The sequence below is a fragment of the Erinaceus europaeus genome, chromosome X, assembly GCF_950295315.1.
Source record: "Erinaceus europaeus chromosome X, mEriEur2.1, whole genome shotgun sequence".
Lineage (NCBI taxonomy): Eukaryota > Metazoa > Chordata > Mammalia > Eulipotyphla > Erinaceidae > Erinaceus > Erinaceus europaeus.
Window position 1 is genome coordinate 4,234,895 of NC_080185.1, and position 20,720 is coordinate 4,255,614.

At 41.6% G+C, this 20,720-nt stretch overlaps 1 protein-coding gene across 2 annotated transcripts in view; it reads right to left on the reverse strand.

The window, feature by feature from the left end:
* Nucleotides 1-20,720, reverse strand: part of PASD1 (PAS domain containing repressor 1) — a 47,417-nt gene that overhangs the window by 23,544 nt on the left and 3,153 nt on the right. For both annotated transcript variants that reach the window (XM_060183571.1, XM_060183570.1), the window contains exons 3-8: nt 20,220-20,299; nt 17,561-17,650; nt 12,495-12,594; nt 11,962-12,075; nt 8,409-8,536; nt 5,754-5,833 (exon numbers count right to left, since the gene is read on the reverse strand). In XM_060183571.1, the coding sequence (XP_060039554.1) occupies nt 5,754-5,833; nt 8,409-8,536; nt 11,962-12,075; nt 12,495-12,594; nt 17,561-17,650; nt 20,220-20,299 (592 nt within the window). The remainder of the gene's footprint in view (nt 1-5,753; nt 5,834-8,408; nt 8,537-11,961; nt 12,076-12,494; nt 12,595-17,560; nt 17,651-20,219; nt 20,300-20,720) is intronic.

A 20,720-nucleotide genomic window follows, 5' to 3' on the forward strand; every position in this document is an offset into this window, starting at 1 on the left:
ACTGAGCATTTAAATAGTGGCAATATGTGCCCACAATACACTTGTAAAACAATGCTTACTGCAGCTTTATTTGTAGTGAGCAAAAACGGAAATACATATCTATCAAAAGTAAAATGTCTAGCAAATTGGTGGTGTTATCCACAGACCAGAAAACTCGCCCAGTAATCAAAAGGAATGAGATGATATGCAGTACATGGAGGTGCAGTCTTTATGCTGATTTCAAGAGGGCAGACTTGTCAATGTATCTGTTATATGGTTCTATTCATGTGAAGTTCTAGTAAAAGAAGTCTTAATCTGTGAGAAACAGCAGAATAGTGACTGCATCTATGTGGGTGAAATGACAAGGAAGGAAGGGTTACAAAAAACTGACTAAGAGTTGAAAATATTGTACATTTTGTAAGGAAACAGATGGTATTTGTGCATCGGTCACATCTTGTAGGATCTTCTCAGGATCTGTAAATTTCACTGAATGAAAATTTTACTTAAAATGTAAACAATGCAGAACCCGACTAAGGAGGTTTGCTTCATAATGACATGAGCTGGCATTCCTAAAACTGCATCCTGTGCATTCTAGGCTTATGCAGACATGTAAATAGACAGGAGATAGTGGGGACAGGCATCTCTGAACATTGGAGAAGAATGCTTCAAAAGCGAACACAGGAATAATAGGAGGAGCCCTGACGAATTCATTTTAATTGGAGGTACAGCAAGAATTCATGGCTCATATCATTTATATACACATAGGCATGTGTGTAGATGGGTAAACAGGGAAAGCAATGTAGATTTTCATGCCTGTGGGTTTCCTAGTACTGAATACACCTGAAAGACTCATAAACCAGTAACAATGAGCCCAGCTAGTGCTCACATATATTTTTAAACACCTCTGTTTAAAAAAAGCTTGGGTACACTTGACTAAAGTTTAGGGACTGGCTGATTTCATAGCCAAGAAAGAGAAGATGTAAAGTGACCCTGAGATATCAAGTAGTTCTAGATAATAATTATAGTTCTAGATAATAATTATAGAACTATAATTATAATAATTATAGTTCTATAATTATATAATAATAATTATAGAACATGAAAAAGTCAGAGTGCCAGGTGGAAGGTCTGCTATTGGTCAACTCTACACCAATCTGAACATTACAACCAGTGAAATATTATACTCCAGTGAAGAAAAAAATGGATAATAAATGAGTAAGTGAAAGCAATGAATGGATGACAGAGATGACTGACTCCTCCTGACTCTAAATTTAGTTAACCAGTGAATATGAGAAGGAGGAAATTAGAAAGTTATGAATGAAGGCTAAGACCAGTGGGTGAACACTTGATGAGAAACAAGAAACTTAGACAGTTTCAAAGTACTTTCCTATGATTTACTTATAGTTTACATAGTGGATTCATTACATCACAGGGAATAACTTAAGGGCATCCTTTAATGGTGTTGGCCAGATCCACCACAGAATAACAAGACATACCAGCATCAAGTTCCTCTTGACATGGTATATTGAGAATAGAAGAGTGTTTCTGTAGTGTTCCTGACAAATATGCATGACTTAAGCTAGTCAGGAGAAAATAGAAGACAATCCCACATTAAAGAGTATTAATCTGTACTTCACCCAAACATCAAGAGAGTTAAAGGAAGTCTGTTAAACTGTTCCAGATCAACAGCTAGAGAGATATGGCTATCAATGTGTGCTCCAGAATCATACAGTTCTGGAAAGGTAGCTACAAAGAACTTCACTGAGAAAATTATGTATACTCACACAACATGCAAACACACACACGTGCATATATTAAGACAGAAGGGAGGGAGTGACAAAGAAGGATTGAGAAAGGGAAGAGAGAAAAATGAGAGTCAGAGAAGAGAAGGAAAGAACAGTGGCATAGCAAATAAAACCAAGTGTAACACCAACAGTTGTGAGTATGGGTAAAGGAAGGTAGTAACTCTAGTTCCTCTCAATGCATACTACATTAGAAAGAACAGTAACAACAAATGGTGATGGGGATGTGGAAAAATAAAAACCCTTCTACACTGCTGGGAATGCAAATTGGTCCACTCCCTGTGGGAAACAGCTTGAAAACTTCTCAGAATACTAGATATGGACCAACTCTATGACCCAGCAATTCCTCTCCTGGGGGATAAACCCAAAGGAAATAAAAACACTAATCTGAAGAGACCTATATACACCTATATTCATAGTAGCACGATTTGTATTAGCTCAAACTTGGAAGCAACCCAGATGTCCAAGGACAGATGCATGGATAAAAATTGTGGTATACTTCACCTCTCTGAGAATGTCATACATCAGAAATAATATCAACAACAAATGCTGGAGAGATTGTGGGGACAAAGGAACCCTACTGCACTGCTAGTGGGTATGTCAATCGGTTCAACCCCTGTGGAAAGCAGTCTGGAGAACTCTCAGAGGGCTGGAAATGGACCTACCCTATGATGCAGCAATTTCTCTCCTGGGGATATATTCCAAGGAACCAAACATACTCATCCCAAAATATCTGTGTATATGTATTTTGATAGCAGCCCAATTTGTAACAGCCAAAACCTGGAAACAACCCAGGTGTCCAACAACAGATGAGTGGCTGAGAAAATTGTGTGTGTGTGTGTGTGTGTGTGTGTGTGTGTGTGTGTGTACTAAAAATGATAATTTCACCTCCTTTACCTTATCTTGGATGGAGCTTGAAGGAATCATGTTAAGTGAGGTAAGCCAGAAAGAGACAGATGAGTGTAAGATGATCTCATTCAAGGACAGATTTTGAGACATAAGAACAGAAGGGGAAACACAAAGCAGTACTTGGACTGGATTTGATGTATTGCACCAAAGCAAAGGACTCTAGGGAAGGAAGGGAGGGAACAGGCTTGATAGAAGCTTGGGGTCCTGATGGGTGATGATGGGAAAGAACCTAAATTCGGGGTAAGAATGTTTTTCAGACACCTTACTTGAGGAGATAACGAATGGTACCCAATCATCAACAACTGTACTATAAACCATTAACCCACCCCCTCAAGTAAAATGTAAAAAAAAAAAAACTTTCAAAAATATAGTAAGGGGAACTAAAGGAAAATTATATCCTGAGATTATAAAAATAAAATAAAGAAGATAGTCAAAAGAATACTGGACCCCACCCCACTTCTTCAGATGCCTAAACTCAGTCTGACTTCATTACAGGATGACAAATGAAGACAGTGTGGACCAAAATGATTGCACTGTTAATTGTCTGGGCAGAACAAGCAGCTGCCAGCATATTTATCCAAAACTATGTTTCATAAAACAGGCTAATACTCAGATAATTCAACCCAGTCTTTTTAAAACTTTGATCTTTATTTGACTTCTTTTCATTAGTGTCTAACCCCTCAGTGATTTCAGGATTGTTTCAATGAGTTTTGAGTACAAACCCTTACTTAAAGCTTTTCAAAAAATATTAACAACAAAATTGCTCTTATCTATTGTAAATCTAATAAGACAGTCTAATGATTTTATGCTTTTAGATGATCAAAATAATTTGTCATGTAACTGAAGATGGAATATGGGTTGGCCAGAGGTCATATAAACACAATGAAATATGAAATCTCAGACTCCCAAGAAACTTAACCCTTCTTCTATTTTTTATGACTGCCCTTTACAAGGACCAGGCCTGAACTTACAAGACAAATTAAATGGAGACCAGGAGGTTGGCTCCAAATCTAACAACTACAGCTGCCGGTGAATGGGTGCAGGATTTCTTTCCTCTGATGCCAGGCTGCTGCAAACTTGCACTCTTTCCTTCTCACTAATGCCAAATGCTACTACTATATGAGTCTTTACGGGTGCGTTGAAAGTCACCCCACTGCATGTGACTCCAGGCGGTGAATCCCAGTTATTCAGACTAGGGCACAACCCTCCATGTAACAAGAAGACATAGAATAATGTACATATCTGTGAATAGCGAACCATCTCCGGGATGGGAGTTTAAGATTAACTGGCTTCAAACCTTATTTGAATAAATCCTGTTTTATAGATCTCCTCTTCCCCCACAACATTCAATAGAAGACTTTCTAATAACTTGGAGAAGCCCGTGAAGGAAATGGGCAAGTCTGAGAGACCTAAACAAGCTGGGAACTAGCAGAGAAGCTGAGTTGTGCAGCACGTGTGAAAAGCAGTCACTGCAAGTCTTCAGCTTGGCCATGCGCACTTCCCCAACTCCCGTGAGTCACAATTGCAAGCCTGACCACTTACAAGAAATTGGAGATTCTGGACAAAATAAAAGTGTTGCAGGCACAGGTGAATGTGAGCATGGCACAAGCAGACTTGGCACACTCAGCACACAACCACAAAGGCAGCCCTGTGTGAGCACATGGTGCTGGACACCAGGCAAAGGGTACACAAACACCGTGTCCCCAGGAGCCGTCCAGCCACCACTGCTGTGTGAGCAGCTTCTGATGAGGGCTCACCGCCAAACACCTGCGCTGCTGCCTGGGAAAGAAAGGAACGCAGGATGGCTCTGGCCACTCACCTGTACACAGGAGTGACCCTCACACGTACCCACCACTGACTTCCTGACTTCCTCCCACTGCCAGCTGGCAACTGTGAGACCTTTCAGCCCCCGGCCCTACCTCTCGTAACAGGACCCCACACATTCACAGCTTCATTCAGAAGAGATCTCTGGGAAAGTTCTCTTGCTTATGCGGGGGTGTAGGGGAAATAGGCCCATAGTGCCCATCTTTATCTCGAGTTTGTTATTTGTTTACTTGTGCAGACACAGAAAAGAAAACTGCAGTCCACACTGAGTGCTGCACAGCAAATAGTGCAGCTTTCTGTGGCTGACTCCACGCAGACACACCGGCAAAGCAGCGCCTCAAGCAGCAAGGAACTGAGGGCACAAGCAGCTTCTGCTTTGCAGGAATTCCTGGTGGGTTCATTAGTAGGTACTAAGGGGTTTTGGCAACATTTGATAAAGTGAGTGGTATTTTTTCTGTGTGTTAAGAAAGTACTTATTTTCCCCCATTCAAAATAATGTCATAATGATTCTGTTTTCCAAAAATGTGTTAAACAGATTTTAAAGAACAGAACATGCATGGAGCAAGGAAACTGATCAACCAGTAGAGTGTGTGCCTTGTCATGAACAAGGCCCTAGGTTCAAGTTCTGGCGCCACATGGGAGCATCATGGATGTCACTGAGTAGGGTCAAATGATGGAACAGTGTTGCAGTGTGTCAATCTCATATCCTCCTCCCTACCCGCCCCCCCCCCCCATCTATAGAAAGTACTCTCTCTACATAGATAGGTCTCTCTCTAAATAGAAAGTGAAAAGTTGAGAGGAGAAAAGAGGCAAATTATGTTCAGGTCCCCAATGTCTCTCCCAGCACAACAGTTCCAAAAAGTTGCCTTACTCTTCCACCACTGAGAAGTGATTCAGGAAAAAAGAAGCTGCCATATTTGAATTGAACTAGAATCAAGTCATACTACATTTTAAATTCTTAACTTGAAAGTCATTAAACTTTAGTGTCAGCTAAGTTTGCTTTACTTATTGCTTCTCTTTATAAACAGTTAATCACTTATATTTACACTCACTTGGAAGAATGTAAATTGTATTACCTGGCAAAGGAAATTCAGATTAGTGGACTGCTCTTTTAGAGTCAATTATTTGGGATTTTTCTTCTGTGATGAAAAAAACATCTGTCAATGCAATTTCTACTAGTTTTGTTTAATAACAGAGAATTCCATGTCTCCATGGTTTGTGTGAACATGTGCCTCTCACCTGCTGCTGCTTTCTGAGAAAGTGCTCTTCCTCTTTTTCTGTGTGGACTCTCCACTGGGCTCTGCTGAAGTGAACATTTCCTGCAGAAAGAATAGCATTTCAGAGACTTAGGATGTACACCAAGTTTGAGTACAGTAGTCAGTAAACATGGCCACAACCTCACATCCACTGCCACAGTCGATGTGCATGTAATGTCAGAAAGGCTAGTCACGTCACAGATAGAAAAATCTAAGATTACAGCCATGTTATGATTTGAGTCAAGATACAGAGCTAGTAGATCCAGGATCGATTTCAGTGAACCCTGAGTTCACTGTTCTTTGCCTTGTGGGAAAAGCTTTCTGCTCTCCTAGGAATTGCTATGGATATGGGACACGTTCTACAAACCCTATACAGAAGTCTTTCAGTCATAAGGGAGTCTAGGGTAAAGGTCTGCTAATCTGGTTTTGCTCTTTCTCAGAGGAAAAAGAAGATTCAAGATGTCATCCCTAGCATGAGCTGTCTGGCTTCTCATGGTAGAAAAGTCCAGACCTGCTGGCAAGGGCGAATGGAAGGACCAATTTGAGAAGCAACTCCTTTCCACTGCTGTTCTCTCTACCCGTTCTTACCATACCACATTTGGGAAAATGACAACCCAGATCATTACCCTAGCTTTTCCCACTTGGGTCCCTGATACTCCACTTTCTACCCAGCTCAGCCACCAGTCTGACCCTTTAATCTAACCTTGGTCATATCCTTCTTCTGATTTCCACAGCACTTGAGAGAAACCCGGTCTCTCTGCTTGTCACTCATAAGGTCCCACAGAACCTGGCACTGTCTGCCTCCTATACTTCTTCTTCATTACCCCCTTCCCTCTTTAACCTTACCCTAGTAATATGCAGGGTTTTGTTCCCTGGAACTCCCCAAACCTGTCAATGCCATAGGAGGTTCACACCTGGCTTGACTTTCTACCCAGACTGTCTTCCTTTCTTGTCTGAGGGGTTCCTTAACTCACTGGGTGTCTCTAGTCAAGAAATACTGATAGAGAAGGTAACCAGGGAAACTGATACCAAGATGGTGGATATCATGTGACAAAGAATAAGATGTCAGAGAGCACACAAGAGAGACCAAGATAGCAAAGATCTAACTAGCATAAGACTTCCTACCTATGACCTGTGACCCAGCACAATCAGCACTCATTATTTTATGCAAATCAGAAAGATGGGTCCACTATGAATTGACCCACTATGAATGATGGTGTAGTACAAAAAAAGCCTAAAGACCCAAGTATGCTTGATGTCCAGTCCTTTTTACTCCTCTTCAAAAATTGGGGAGGGGTATTCTTTGTCCTAAATATACTTCTCCTTAACTATTTTCTTAGAAGCAGAGAGGTGGAGGAGGGAGGCAGAGATGGGAGAGAGAGGGGAGTGTGTGTGTGTGTGTGTGTGTGTGTGTGTGTGTGTGTGTATGTGTGTGTGTGTGTGAGAGAGAGAGAGACAGAGACAGAGACAGAAGAGAAGGGGCACCAAGAAACACTGGGGGCCGAGCTCAAACCTGGGACGCACACTTGGCAAAGCAGCACACTATTCAACCGAACTTTCTTCTGCCTCTTTAATTCTTTTTCTAATAGATTTTCTCTAATGTTTCCTGTACTCGTTGACAGTTCTAGAATCGGGTTAAATCTTTGGTAACACAAGTAAGAACTTGAAAGATCCAGCAGATAATAAGATTAGTGCAGAGCCCTTCCTGACCACTCTGTTTGAACTCACTGATCCCACAACACATGATTCTGTTGCATCATCTCTGGGGCGCCCTAAGGTCTCTTAGGTACAGAGCCTGGCATACAGCGGGTGCTCAACAACTAAGTTGCTTGGTGAAGAAATTCGCTGAGGCTGAATATGCCAGATAAATACTAAAGACTGTTTCTTCTTTGCAGAGACAGAAACCAGAGTGCTATGTAAAAACAGGTCATGGTGTATGTGTTGGGGATGGGTGGAGGGACTCCAAACTCTCTCTCCTTCATCCACCTGCCCACACATTCTCTCCACTCCAGATGGTTGGGCTGCAGCCCTGGGCTCCTTCTCTAGGTCTATCCAAACCTACACACACACACACACACACACACACACACACACACTCACCTCTGCCCTGTGGAATCTGACCCCCTCTGCTTTCCTCAGTGCAGCTGCGGGTCTCTGTGCTGTAATGTCCATGTCTTAGAGTGAGCCAGGCCTCAGGTCCTTGGGTCCTGACACGCTGGCCTGCTCACAGGGGCTGCCTACAGCCAGGCCTGGCTGAGCTGGAGCCAGCAAGTCCGAGGGCACCAGGAATGGAAAGAAATGCAGGTCCCTTTCTTCCTCCCTACAGCTCTTCTCCTACCCCCTCCCCTGTTCCCCTATTTCCTCGTCCCATCAAACACCAGCTTCTGTTCTCCCAAGTAGAAAGGATCTGACAGACCCTGCTCTCCTCTTCTCACTTCTCACAGGAATCCTGCCTGTGTCCATGGCCTCTGGATTTAAGTTAAATTCCCTGTCAGCTGGTCGCTGAACACCAGCACAGCCCTCTGCACGCACCAGGGATTTATCATTGGGGACAGGGGATGAGGGGCCTAATGAGACGTGGATGTCAAAGGAAGCTTGCATTGCCGTGAGAGAAGAGGTACACGCAGGAGATACTCACTTGTAGCATCTGGGACTTGAGAACACACATGGTCCCCACAAGATAAAACCGATCCTCCAGAGGCAGATTTTCAACAGCCGGCTCAACACAGTGACTGGGAAAGAAGCTTGCGAAGAGTACCTGAGGCTCTGAGGGAGAGAGACACACACACGGGTGACAAGCTAGTAGAAGGGTGCCAGCCACTGACAATTTTCAGAATTCTGAACCATGGGTTCACAGTGCCTCCTACCTTTCCCAGCCCTCCCCACTCTCTTGGTTAAGAAAATATCACTAGGAAACAAGCATGAGCTCTGGGTGAATTTCAGGCTTTGTTACTACTTTGTGGGTCTAAGTTTCACCTTCCATGGTGGTGGGAGGAGGTGGGGTGAATGACGGCGCACTTTGTTGAGCACACTTGTTATATATAATGCGTAGGGGCCCAGATTTAAGCTCCCAGTCCCCACCTGCAGGGGGAAAGCCTCAGGAGTAGTGAAGCAAGGCTGCAGGTGTGTCTCTCTGTCTCTCCCTCTCTATCCCTCTTCCCACTTGATTTCTGTGTCTCTATCCAATGAATAAATATAATAAAAATTAAAAAATAAAATCCTTTTAAAAAAGGGGAAAAGATTAATTCCTCTCTTAAGATAAAATACAGGGATTCAGGCCATGGCTCACCTGGCTTAGGGCACAGTGAGCAAAGACTCAGGTTCAAAACCCCAGTCCCCACCTGCTGGGCTGAAGCTTCACCAGTAATAAAGCACTGTTGTAATTGACTCTCTTTCTCCTTCCTCCTGTATTCCCTTTCCCTCTTCTATTTCTGTATGTCCTATAAAATATATCTAAAAACAATGAATACTGATAAGACAGAGCACATGTATTAAGGTGTGTGGATGTGTGTGCCCATGTGCATGCATTTTCTGTGTGTTGCCAAATAAAAACTTTTGGCAGGTACCTGACCTCTAGTTTCCAAGTCACATGATTAACCTATCAGTCCACATCTGAGTATGCTAATTTTCTCTCCTTACTCATTCACTATGTTGTTAGGCTTCAGGCCTCAGTGGCACAGAGCTGAGTGCTTTACTCCCAGGTCATGGCACACTGTTGCAAAGGCCTCACTTCTTCTCTGTCCCTTCCCTACCCACTGGTGTCTACAGCCATCTTTAACATGGGTCCTTGGCAAACACAGTGTAGTTTACTATATATGTGTTCACAGTTTATAAAACCATCATTGTGCTATGATTTCCATAATATACAATATGATATATTCCATTTTTTATTTTCTCAGTGGGTATACGGTCTCAATACTGAACCGTGTTGACCTGTGGATATTCAGGATCCACTATTTTCAGCTAGTACGATCATATATTTCCCTAATTTCACTCATCCATTTTCTCTAGTGATCTTGGCCTCGAATTTCCCTACCTTTCTTCTCAAACAATCACATGGTGGCAGACACAATATATGTCCCCCTAGACAAAGGTTACTCTGGAAAGTTTCCACCTGGTGGTGGGCTTGCTGACTGATACACAGGAGAGTCACCACCAATTTTCACCTCCTGCAGGTGGCTCCTTGAGTTGACATTCCTCTCAACATCCCCTTAGTATCGTGTACCCTTCTCTCATCCCCACCAACATTTGGCATGATCCACACTTTTGGTGGGAATTCTCCTGGGTATACCATGAGACCTGAATCACCCTTAAATTCTTTCCTTATTGTCTGGACCATCTCCCCAGGCAATAATTTAGGTCATCTGCATGTTAGATGTGAAGCTCAGACAAAAACTAGTAATGTCATAGGCCTCTTGGAATATACCTAAAATAGACCCGACTAGGTTTTTTCAAAACAGAGACCCCAGACCTTCATCTGCAATATTCTTGTCTTTAGGTTCATGATTAGCCAACAATCTGCTCTGCCTTACATCTTAACTCTTTTTCAGCCACCAGGTTCCAGATGATACCATGATGCCAAACAAGACTTCCCTGGGCAGACGGCCTCACCAAGACGTCCTGGAACCCCACCTCCCCAGATCCCTGCCTCTCTAGGGAAAGAGAGAGACAGACTGGGCGTATGGATAGCCATGTCAACGCACATGTTAGAGGGGAAGCAATTACAGAATCCAGGCCTTCCACCTTTTGCACCCCATAATGACCCTGGGTCCAGAAGGACAAAGAAAGGAAAGCTTTCAAGGGAGGGGATTGGATATGGAGTTCTGGTGGTAGGAATTATATGGATTTGTACCCCTCTTATTCCATGGTTTTGTCAATAAATAAATATTCTTTCCTTATGAATTGGTTTTAGCATCTTTTTGGATAATGGTAAACTCTAGTCTCTGATTCAAAACCCAAAATTATAACAGCCTCAAATCAGCCTACACTTCCCAACATCTTAAAGTCTGAAAATTCAGACCCCATAAGCACAAGCTCATTTGGAGTTTGATTTCCTGTAAACAACACATCATTTCCGTCGCAACCCTGAGAGAGATGGTGACCTTACATCCTCCAGGCCACTGGACAAGACATGCTGATCATCTTGGTCTCTAGGCCTGTCACCAGGCTGCAGTGTCAGACCTGTAGCCCCCAGTCAGTGCAGCTCATGCATGACTTGAAACCCAACAGGCCACAAAAAACAGCTCTCTCTGATCTTTGTGGTTCTGTCCTTTGTGCTTCAACTCTGGTGCCCATGAGCCTCATTCTCCTTTTCTGTTTTCTCTCTCTTCATTTTTAATATATATATATATATATATATATATATATATATATATACATATATATACACACTATATACATTTATTATTTTTTTGGATATAGACAGAGATAAGCAGAGAGGGAAGGAAGATACAGAGAGGGAAGGAGATAGAGAAGACACCTGTAGCACAGTTTCACTACTTGTGAAGCTTCTACACTGCAGGTGGGAACTGGGGACTTGAGCCAGGGTCTTTGCACACTGTAATGTGTGTGCTCAACCAGGTATGCCACCGTCTGGCCCCAGACTTCCCTTTCTTTAAGGGAATAAAATAAATCAAATTTGTGTTACCTTTAACAGTCACCTTTTCAGTTTTGTAGAGATCAAGAGTCACCAGCTCAGCCCATCATATTACCATAAGCTTCCACTTTATAAACCTCACTATTCATTTCCATAAGTCTGATCAATGTCTAGAACCAAAATCCATGACCTTAGGAGAGTTTGGGGTTACTGACAGCAGTACAACATTTATGTCAGCAGTGAAGTACTACACACTCTAAGCACTTACCTCAGATGACAAAGAGAAGTGCTAGGGGCAGGCAGTGATGTACCAGGTTAAGTGCCCATAGTACAAAGTGCAAGGATCCACACAAGGATCCCAGTTTGAGCCTCGGTTCCCCACCTGCAGGAGGGTCGCTTCACGAGTGGTGTAGCAGGTGTCTTCCCCCCCCCCCATTTCCCCCTCCCTTTTCAATTTCTCTCTGCCCTTTCCTATAAAAGAAAAATAGGGGAAAATGGCCTCCAGGAGCGTGGGTTCATAGTGCAGGCACAAAGCCATAGAGATAACCCTAGAAGAAAAAAAAAAACCCACACACACATAAAGATAAGTGCTTACCATTAGCAATGTCGATGACATTCAAGAAGATTTTCACAAATTCGTAATTAGAGTCACTGCTATTTTCAACATTTCCTCTTTGTATATGACAGCAAAACTCAATATGTTCTCCCACTAAGAGAACAGAGACATAACACATTAGCATTTGTACTTTATATTCTGCAGGACTACATTATGACTATCATTTTACTTGGACTAGATTCCGCAAAGATCTTATTTCTGTCCATGAATATTAGCACTAGCTTAGCTGTCTATACTGCATTGATAGAGTGGGAGCAGCCAGAAAAGTATTTATGTAACAGTAGTGCAATTATACAAAACTAACATAATCTGTGTTCATGATCATAAACAAGATTTAATGGAGGAGATATTTTTGAACACTAGGAATATGAGTTATAAAATTGCATTCAGTTAAATTAACATACACTCATCATCCACAATGACTCTAACATTATTTTCATTACTTCTATGAGTGATTGTCATCTGTGTCTTGAAAATCAAAGAACTTACTATTTGAAAGAAACAAACAGTACCTAAATTTGGCAAAGGAAGTCTGAGAGAAATCCTTCTGTAGACTCTGCTTTTTTCTCCATCAGGCAGAAAGCTCAATAAAGTTCTCCCTATAACATCACCCTAGTGGTGGAGAGAAAAAGAGAGAAACCATCAGGGCTACCACAGCGCTGAGTGTTCACTTTCTTCAAATGCCACACCTCCTGGAAACTTATATTTGACTCCACCTCTGTCACTTGATGGTCAATCTGCTGTGCTTCTGAAAGTCTCCACTGACAATACCCAAGTCTCCACTGACGATACTGACCAGCACCTCCTAACTCCAAGGCTCCTATGACATTAATCCATCTCTCTATCAAGCATCCCACCCAAAGTCACCAGCCCATTCATTCCCAGCACACGTTTACAGTGAGTTACTGCCTTCATATCACCAGCTCCCTCATGACCCACATTACATAGTCCCACATTATAACCACCCGCTGGGCTCTGACACGCTCTCCCTGGAAAATCTCAACTCTGGTCCTGTATTGTGATTTATAAGAAGTATAAATATTCCTCAGATGTACATGGTCTTCTCTACAACTTCTGGCTCACAGTTCCCAAGGCCCTTGGTATGTCTTGAGTGGTAAGAACAATAGGAGCATCTTCTGCACTAAGATGTAAGTGAAATGGATGTCTTGTTATTCATAACTAGTCCCTTCCCACCTCAGCCATGCTGGGCCCCATGCTCCATGAGGACAGGAGCTTCTCTGAGGCCTTGCCTAATATGTCTCTTTATCTGACTGTTCATTTATACTCTTACATTTCATTTGTGTTAACCTGGAAATCTAGTGAATAAACAGCTTTCCTGGGTTCTGTGAATTGTCATAGTAAATTAATAGAACCTGAGAATGGGGTTATGTGTACCACTAATTTATAGTCAGTTGGCCAGAAGTATAGGTAACAAGCTGGGTTTATAATCTCTTATGTAGAGGATGACAGCTGAACCTTTACCTGTGAATTCTGAAACTACTTTCAGGTAAACTGTGTCAGAATTATAGAACTGAGCTGAAATTATTAACCATGATGAGGCATCCTGCTGAAAATTGTTTGTTGGTAAAGGGAACAGAAAACACACACACACACACACACACACACACACACACACACACACACACACACACACACTTTGGAATTGGGTCCAGGAACCCATTTATCTTGTTCATTACAACTCCTCATCTGATTTACACCTCCATTCAATCAACTGAATTTGTATGAAGACCCCCCCTACCAAAATAGGCTGTGTTCTATTGAAAAAAGGCACTCAACTCTTCCATAAAACCATTCATTTCTGTATACTTGCTTGTCCTTAAATGTAGCTGTCTTTTCCTTCTTCTAAAACCTTCCACCCTCACATTCAGCTGAGGATCTCATTTCTTACTTCAATGAAGAAAAAAACCAAGGAGAAGGAAACAACTCCCTACCATCAAATGTCTCAGTTCTTGTGGACACAATACTGTTTTCTCTCTCATTCCAAAACAAGTGGCCACCTCCATCTGGTGTGCTGTGTCTTACCCTCTCAACTACTCAAGAACACCATTTCAGAAAGTGTCTCTCTGTCCCCACATCATCAAACATACTTCTTGTGTGGACCCTTCCCTTAATCATTCAGATATTATAGTACCTGGCATATTAAAAATGAAAATAACAAAACTTCCAACAATTCAAAATTCTCCTGGCTGTACATTCCCCTCCTCCAGATGTAACTAGTGTATTTCACTTTGGAACAAAACTTGAAAAGAACCACCCCTGCTGTCTCTCATCCCATCACTACTCACTCTATAGTGACACACAGCTAAAGTGACAATCAGACACTAAGTTAAGTAATTATTTTTCATCAAACTTAACTTTTTTGCTGTTTTAGCTCATTGACAGAACACAGGACCTGTATGTTATTAGACCTCATGTACAACCCCCAACACTGTCATATGCCAGAGCTGAGCAATGCTCTGGTATCTCTCTCATACAAAATAAAGTGTTTACAAATAAACTCAGTTTGGGACAAGAAGACAGTGTAGTGGTTATGGGAAAGACTTTCATGCCTAAAGCATGAAGATTCCAAGTTCAACCCTTAGCATCACCATCAGTCAGAGTTGAGCAGTTCTCTGCTCTCTTTTTCTTGATATCTTTCTCTCTACATCTCTTTCATTAAAAGAATAAATTAATAAAATATTTTAAGGTTTTTCTAAATAAACTTCTTTTTCAAATGTTTTAGATGACTTAACTGTAAAATAGATTTTGGGGACTAAACCAAGTCCCACAGTAATAGATATGAGTTATTCAGTCAGTTGTCCCACACGATTATCAACAACTCCAGAGCAGAATGGCTCTAGGAACATACACAGGAGCTAGCTCAATATCCTGCAAGAAGAATGACCCCCTATCTAATTTACAAGAAAATGAAAGTTTGTCTAATTACTGATATGCCACATGGTCACATGTCAATGACAAGATTCACATCCCATCTCCACTCAAAGCCACACCTGTCATTCCTACCACTACACCACAACTGTCCCCTCAAGTTAATTTTGTACCACAAGCAACACATGTGCTACTGGGCTAGTTTCTCCATTTTGTAGACTCTGCATGAATTAGTTAATTCTTGGTTTTGCTGAATGCTTATGAGGGCTAATAAAAGTGAATCTGGCAAGAATTCTAATTTCATTGAGCGCATAGTTCAGCAAGGCAGACTAGACAGTGTTTATGATGTAAACTGTAAGAAGAGGTACAAGGTATTAAGGTTCACCCATTACTTCATTAGTGGGAAAATGAAGGCTAGCATTGTCACTTAAAATAATTCCAAGTGAACTGTCCTTTAGTAGTCTACATTTCTGTGTATAGTGGCAATGACCTGCTTCTTAATGAGCTACATTTTAAAAGAAAGGTGACAAGAGACGATGGTTGTCTTATAATTGACCACCAACTAAGATAGTGGGCATAACGATCATCCCAATGGCCCTGCTTCTTAGCTAGACGAGGAGCAGAGACTTGAGAAAAGCAAATGCCAATGATTCACAAAAATAGCATGGAGTTGATAATGCACTCAAGTCTCTGCTGTCCAGTGATTTTTCTCAAGAGCTAACTCCTTGCTCTGAACAGGTCTCTACCGACATGACACAGGTCATCTAGGCCTTGCTCACTCACCCCGTCATGGCTCACCTCCATGCTCTCCCCAGGTGCTATTCTCTTCCTACTTACAGATGGAGAAAGCAAATATGTATTCAAATGAAGCTTTCATCTGTGGATCAGCTGGCTCCAGACCACCCCCTCCCATCAGCCTGTCTAGGTTGGCCTAATAGACAGATTTGTTTTTCATGAAACTGTAGATTCCCAGAGCCAGGCAGTTACTCTAGAAATCATATGGCTTACTAATTAATATCTAATGGTTATTTATAAAATGATATACTTAGGGCTGGGGAGACAGCATAGTGGCTATACCAAACACTTTCATGTCTGAAGCTCAGAGGTCTCAGGTTCAATCAATCCCCAGAACAACCATAAGTTGAGCAGTGCTCTGTGCCCTTTCCTCTCCCTCCCTCTCCGTCTCTGTCTCTGTCTCTCTCTCTCCCCCTCATTGTATCTCTTACTCATTAAAATGAGTAAATAAAATATTTTAAATTTAAGTATGCTTAAATATTTACTGACTTTCATGAGAAAAATGAAAGGACAGAACACTAGTGGGCTCCAGTATGTGAAGTACCAGGAATCAAACCTGGGATCTCATGCATGCAAGTCTTGTACTCTGCCACTGAGTTATGGCCTGCCTGAAATTGGAACAGTTAATCAAAATCTAAAAATCCAAAAACCAAAAAGAAAAACCCCTGCATGTTGTTAACATTTAAAAAGCATCAAAATTTGATGAGGAAAGTGTGTGTGTGACTGTGCTTCAGGTGCCATCCTTTCCTGCTTTGGTTTATTAACACTCTACAACTTCCTAGAGTCCTTTTTTTTAGGACACCAAATCTTAAGATCATGGTTTGAAACGAGCCATTTGTGGTCTGGAAGGTGGTGCACTGGATAAATTGTTAAACTCTCAAGTATGGAGTCTGAGTTTGATCAGTGGCAGCACATGAATCAGCAGAATGCTCTAATTCGCTTTCTCTTCTCTTCTCTTCTCTCCCTTAGTAGTAAATCAATAAAATATTATAATAAAGGGAAATAGTTCAAACTGATGCCCCAGATATCTCTGAAGATTAGTGAAAGAGAGAGAGAGAAAACAGCAGCAGCTACAGTAGTAGGGTAGTAATAGTAGTTGTAGAAGATCATTGTGTGAAGGCAAGAGTCTCCTGGTCTCCTGAGTAAAAATTTAGGGCCAAAAACACATCAGGAAACAAAAGATAGTCCAATCACTAACTCTATCACTATGGAAAGTCCACATATAACATGAAAAGACCCCAGTTTCAGTTATGTGGAAAACTGAGAAATGTTATGCATGTACAAACTATTGTATTCACTGTCAAATGTAAAATATTAATCCCCCAATAAAGGAAAAAATAAATTAACAAAAAAAGACCCCAGTCTCAGTGATTCACTTGGTATAAGGGGGGGGGATAGTTGCCCCAAACTAGCAAGAACAATGCATAGCTTTCCAGCTTGATGAATGTATGCTAGCCACTCAAGCAACATCCACGGAAAACACATTCCCCACAGCATATCTACTCCTGCCTCTTGCAGCTGTCACCCTGGGAGGCCTCTGCTAGCTCTGACCAAGTGTCTTCCTCTCAGGAGAGAGCCTTCAGTAGCAGTCTACAAACCCTTCTGGGCTCCCCTCTCTCTTTCCCTCCCTCCCCCATACCTATCTATCTATCCCCCACACACACACACACACATGCGCACACACTCTGAATAGTGGTTCATTATCTCACAGTAGAGTTTTCTTTTATATATATTTAAAGCTGAAACCAATGGAGATTATGATTAAGAGGTACACATTTTGAGAACATCCCTGATGAGTTATATGGTCTTAAAAATAAGTAATAAACTCTGTAACAACAAACCAGAACAATCACTTGCAAGAAGCTGAAAGTCGCAAGAAGCTGAAAGAACTTACTGGTAAATGGCCAAGGAGATAAAAGATGCTTTTATCCACAAAAACTATCACTCCATTTGTGGTCAGTATTAACATAGTACCATCTAATGACTAGTGAAGAGAAAATAAAAATGTAGTTAAACAGTGGAACAATAATGAAATAAGTTTTATTTCAAAATGCATAAATAATTATAATAACACAGAGTCAAAGTATCATAGTCTTTCAGTATCAATAAAGCAGGCACAAAATTAATTAAAATTCCATTATTCTGCCTCCTACATAGACCCTATTTAACCTTAAGCATGAGACGCTTATCAAATGCCATGTCATTAGGCAAATAATCTTCAGTGTACACCCAATTAACACAAAACTCTGCAGAACAAGTTAGGAAGATTCATTTCCACGTGTGTTTTTTGCTTCACATCTGATTCAAAATTAATTTTGAAACTACTAAGAACATTTATTTTAGTGTGTGTGTTCGTGGTTAATGAGTTATCTCCTTAGAAACATGGAGGTTGCCATCATTTCTGTGCTCTGTCAGATGAATGCTTCCTGGGAGAGACACCTACAATGATGGATATAATTCACATAAACCTGCTATTCATAACAGGACTGAGCTAAGAATCTGATGTCAGGGGACAGGTGGTGGCACACCTAGTTGAGTGCATATGTTACAATGCACAAGGATACAGGTTTGAGCCACCGGTCCCCATCTGCAGAGGGAAAGCTTTGCGAGTGGTGAGCAATGTTGCATGTGTCTGTCTGTCTCTCTCCTTCTCTGTCACTCCCTGTCCTCTGGATTTCTGCCTGCCTCTATCCAATAAATAAATAAAGATAATTTTTAAAAGAGAATCTGATCTCAGAGATGATTGAGCCATGTGAATTTCAAGGCAAGGGGGAAATGGCACTTGCATTTGCTCAGTGATTATCAACACACACACACACACACACACACACACACACACACACACACACACACACACACCACACACCCTGGCATCAGAAATCAAAGGAGGGAGTAAAATCAGAGACTCCAGACTAAAGCCAGCCACTGGATGGTTGACAATCTAAGTAGGCAAAATAGGAAACTCTAGTCTGGCAAAAGGAACTAGGAGTGTGCATGCCTACCTTGGCCTCCTGTTAGAAAGGGAACAGAAGGGTCTTGCATGGGAATTACTGAACAATACTGCATACTCACAGATTTTGAGTGGGAACACACAAACTATCTGTGTAGCTTTCAAGACCCTATGCCTATTATTTTGTTTAAAGTGGTTCTGGTCCCAGAGCTCTATTAAAAAGAAATTGAAATCTTCTCCAAAGAATCGTTTTAAACCAGGACTCAAAGAATTCATGCCGATAAAGTTCCAACTGATATTAGCTTACAATGTGATAGTAATAAACACAGAAATAAGAAATAGAACATTTTAAATAAGAGGCAATATAAATAGTGAAATGCAAATCAGAACAAAACCGTAGATACTGGACTTAACAGACATTAAATAAGAAACTAGTGTGCTTAACAAGTTTAAATAGCACAGGGTATTAAAAATAAAACAAAGGGCTCAAAACTACCTAGGTAGATTAAAGAAAAAAACGTCCAAGCAATCATCTAGAAATACTATCACCACAAGGACTCAAAGCAGAGGTTAATGGGCATGTAAGGAAATAGCTGTCAAAACCATTGTTGCAGTGGCAGATGAAAGTGAGGAGCCCACTCAGACTACAGCTGGAAGAAACAGAGGAATGAAAGACAAGAAAGAGTGAACGGCATAGAGAAGTGTGAGGATGCCCACTAGACTTTTACATGTGTTCACTCTATTCTCACAACTACTCACTGGAACACAGATAGTTCTCACTCAGTTGACCAGGCTCATGAACATGAACACAGTAGAAAGTGACAAAGGACAGTTTATATGTCCTATCTGTCCAACTGCAATGACTGTGGTGATTCAGGCTTTAGTGTGTGGCCTCTGAACTTGGTGAAACTAACCAGTGGCCTTGCAACTGGAAAACAGGAAGATCTCCCATCCTTCAGAAAGAAAATGAGATTGCTGGGGATTGAACCTGGGAGCTCAGATCCTCAGGCATGAAAGTCTTCTTGCATAACCATTGTGCCATCTCCATAGCCCTAAGGCTTTTTATTATATTTACTTATTTATTGAATAGAGGCAGTCAGAAATTGAGAGGGAAGGGGAGTGAGGGAGGAAGGGATGAAGAGAGAGAGAGAGAGAGACACGGACTGACACTGACTTGTAGCTCTGCTTCACCAGTCCAAAGTTTACCCCCTATAGGTAGGGACACGGGGCTCGAACCCAGGTCCTTGCACACTGCAACATGTGTGCTCAAGCAAATGTGCCACCACCTAGCCCCACCCTAAGACAGAAACTATCTTGTCACTAGCCTAAGAAAATATGTGTATTTAGTTGCTGTCTAGATCAGGATTTCTGAAACCCTTAAAGAAGCATCCAGGGAGCCTGTCAGAAATGCAGGCTCCAGGGCCCTCCAGGATTGACTTTCTGACTCACAGTTTAAGGTGAGTCTCCAGAACTGGTGTTCCCACTAAGCTCTTTCATAATATGGATTCACGTGATCTCCAGCCATAGTTTGAAAACCGCCATCCCTCATTTACTGCTGCACGTAGTCTACGTATGCAGTCACAAAGCACAAACCCCTTTGTACCTGCAGTGCTACTTGAATGAAGTCTTCATAACTGCGAAACGGTGGAATCCAACCAGACTTTTTTCTAGATGGTTGTTTGCCTTTACAGATAAAAGGAATAAGGATAAAAACTGTCACATTAAAAGTATTAGCTATAGGTACTAGGTTTTGCAAGTTTTATTTACTTTTATAGCAAGGACTCTCTTGGGAACGTGCTGAGTGCTGGTAAGGACCTGATACAGACTAATCGCTGGTGAATGATGATAAACAGAAAAGTGTTTAGAGCTTGAAGAGCATCCAAACATATTTCCTACTGTACACAGTATCGCCTCTTCAGCCACCAGATAGATGAGAGTCAGCCTCCGGTTCTTCTCTTTTCTTGACTCCTTTATGTCTCCTGAATTCGACCCAAACCCAGTACACATAACACGCCAAATAAAGTGTGGGCTCAGTTAAGCGTCGACAAAGGCCTTACCTAGAAAAGCTCTAGCACCCATCTTAATCTCCTCCGGTGTTGACACT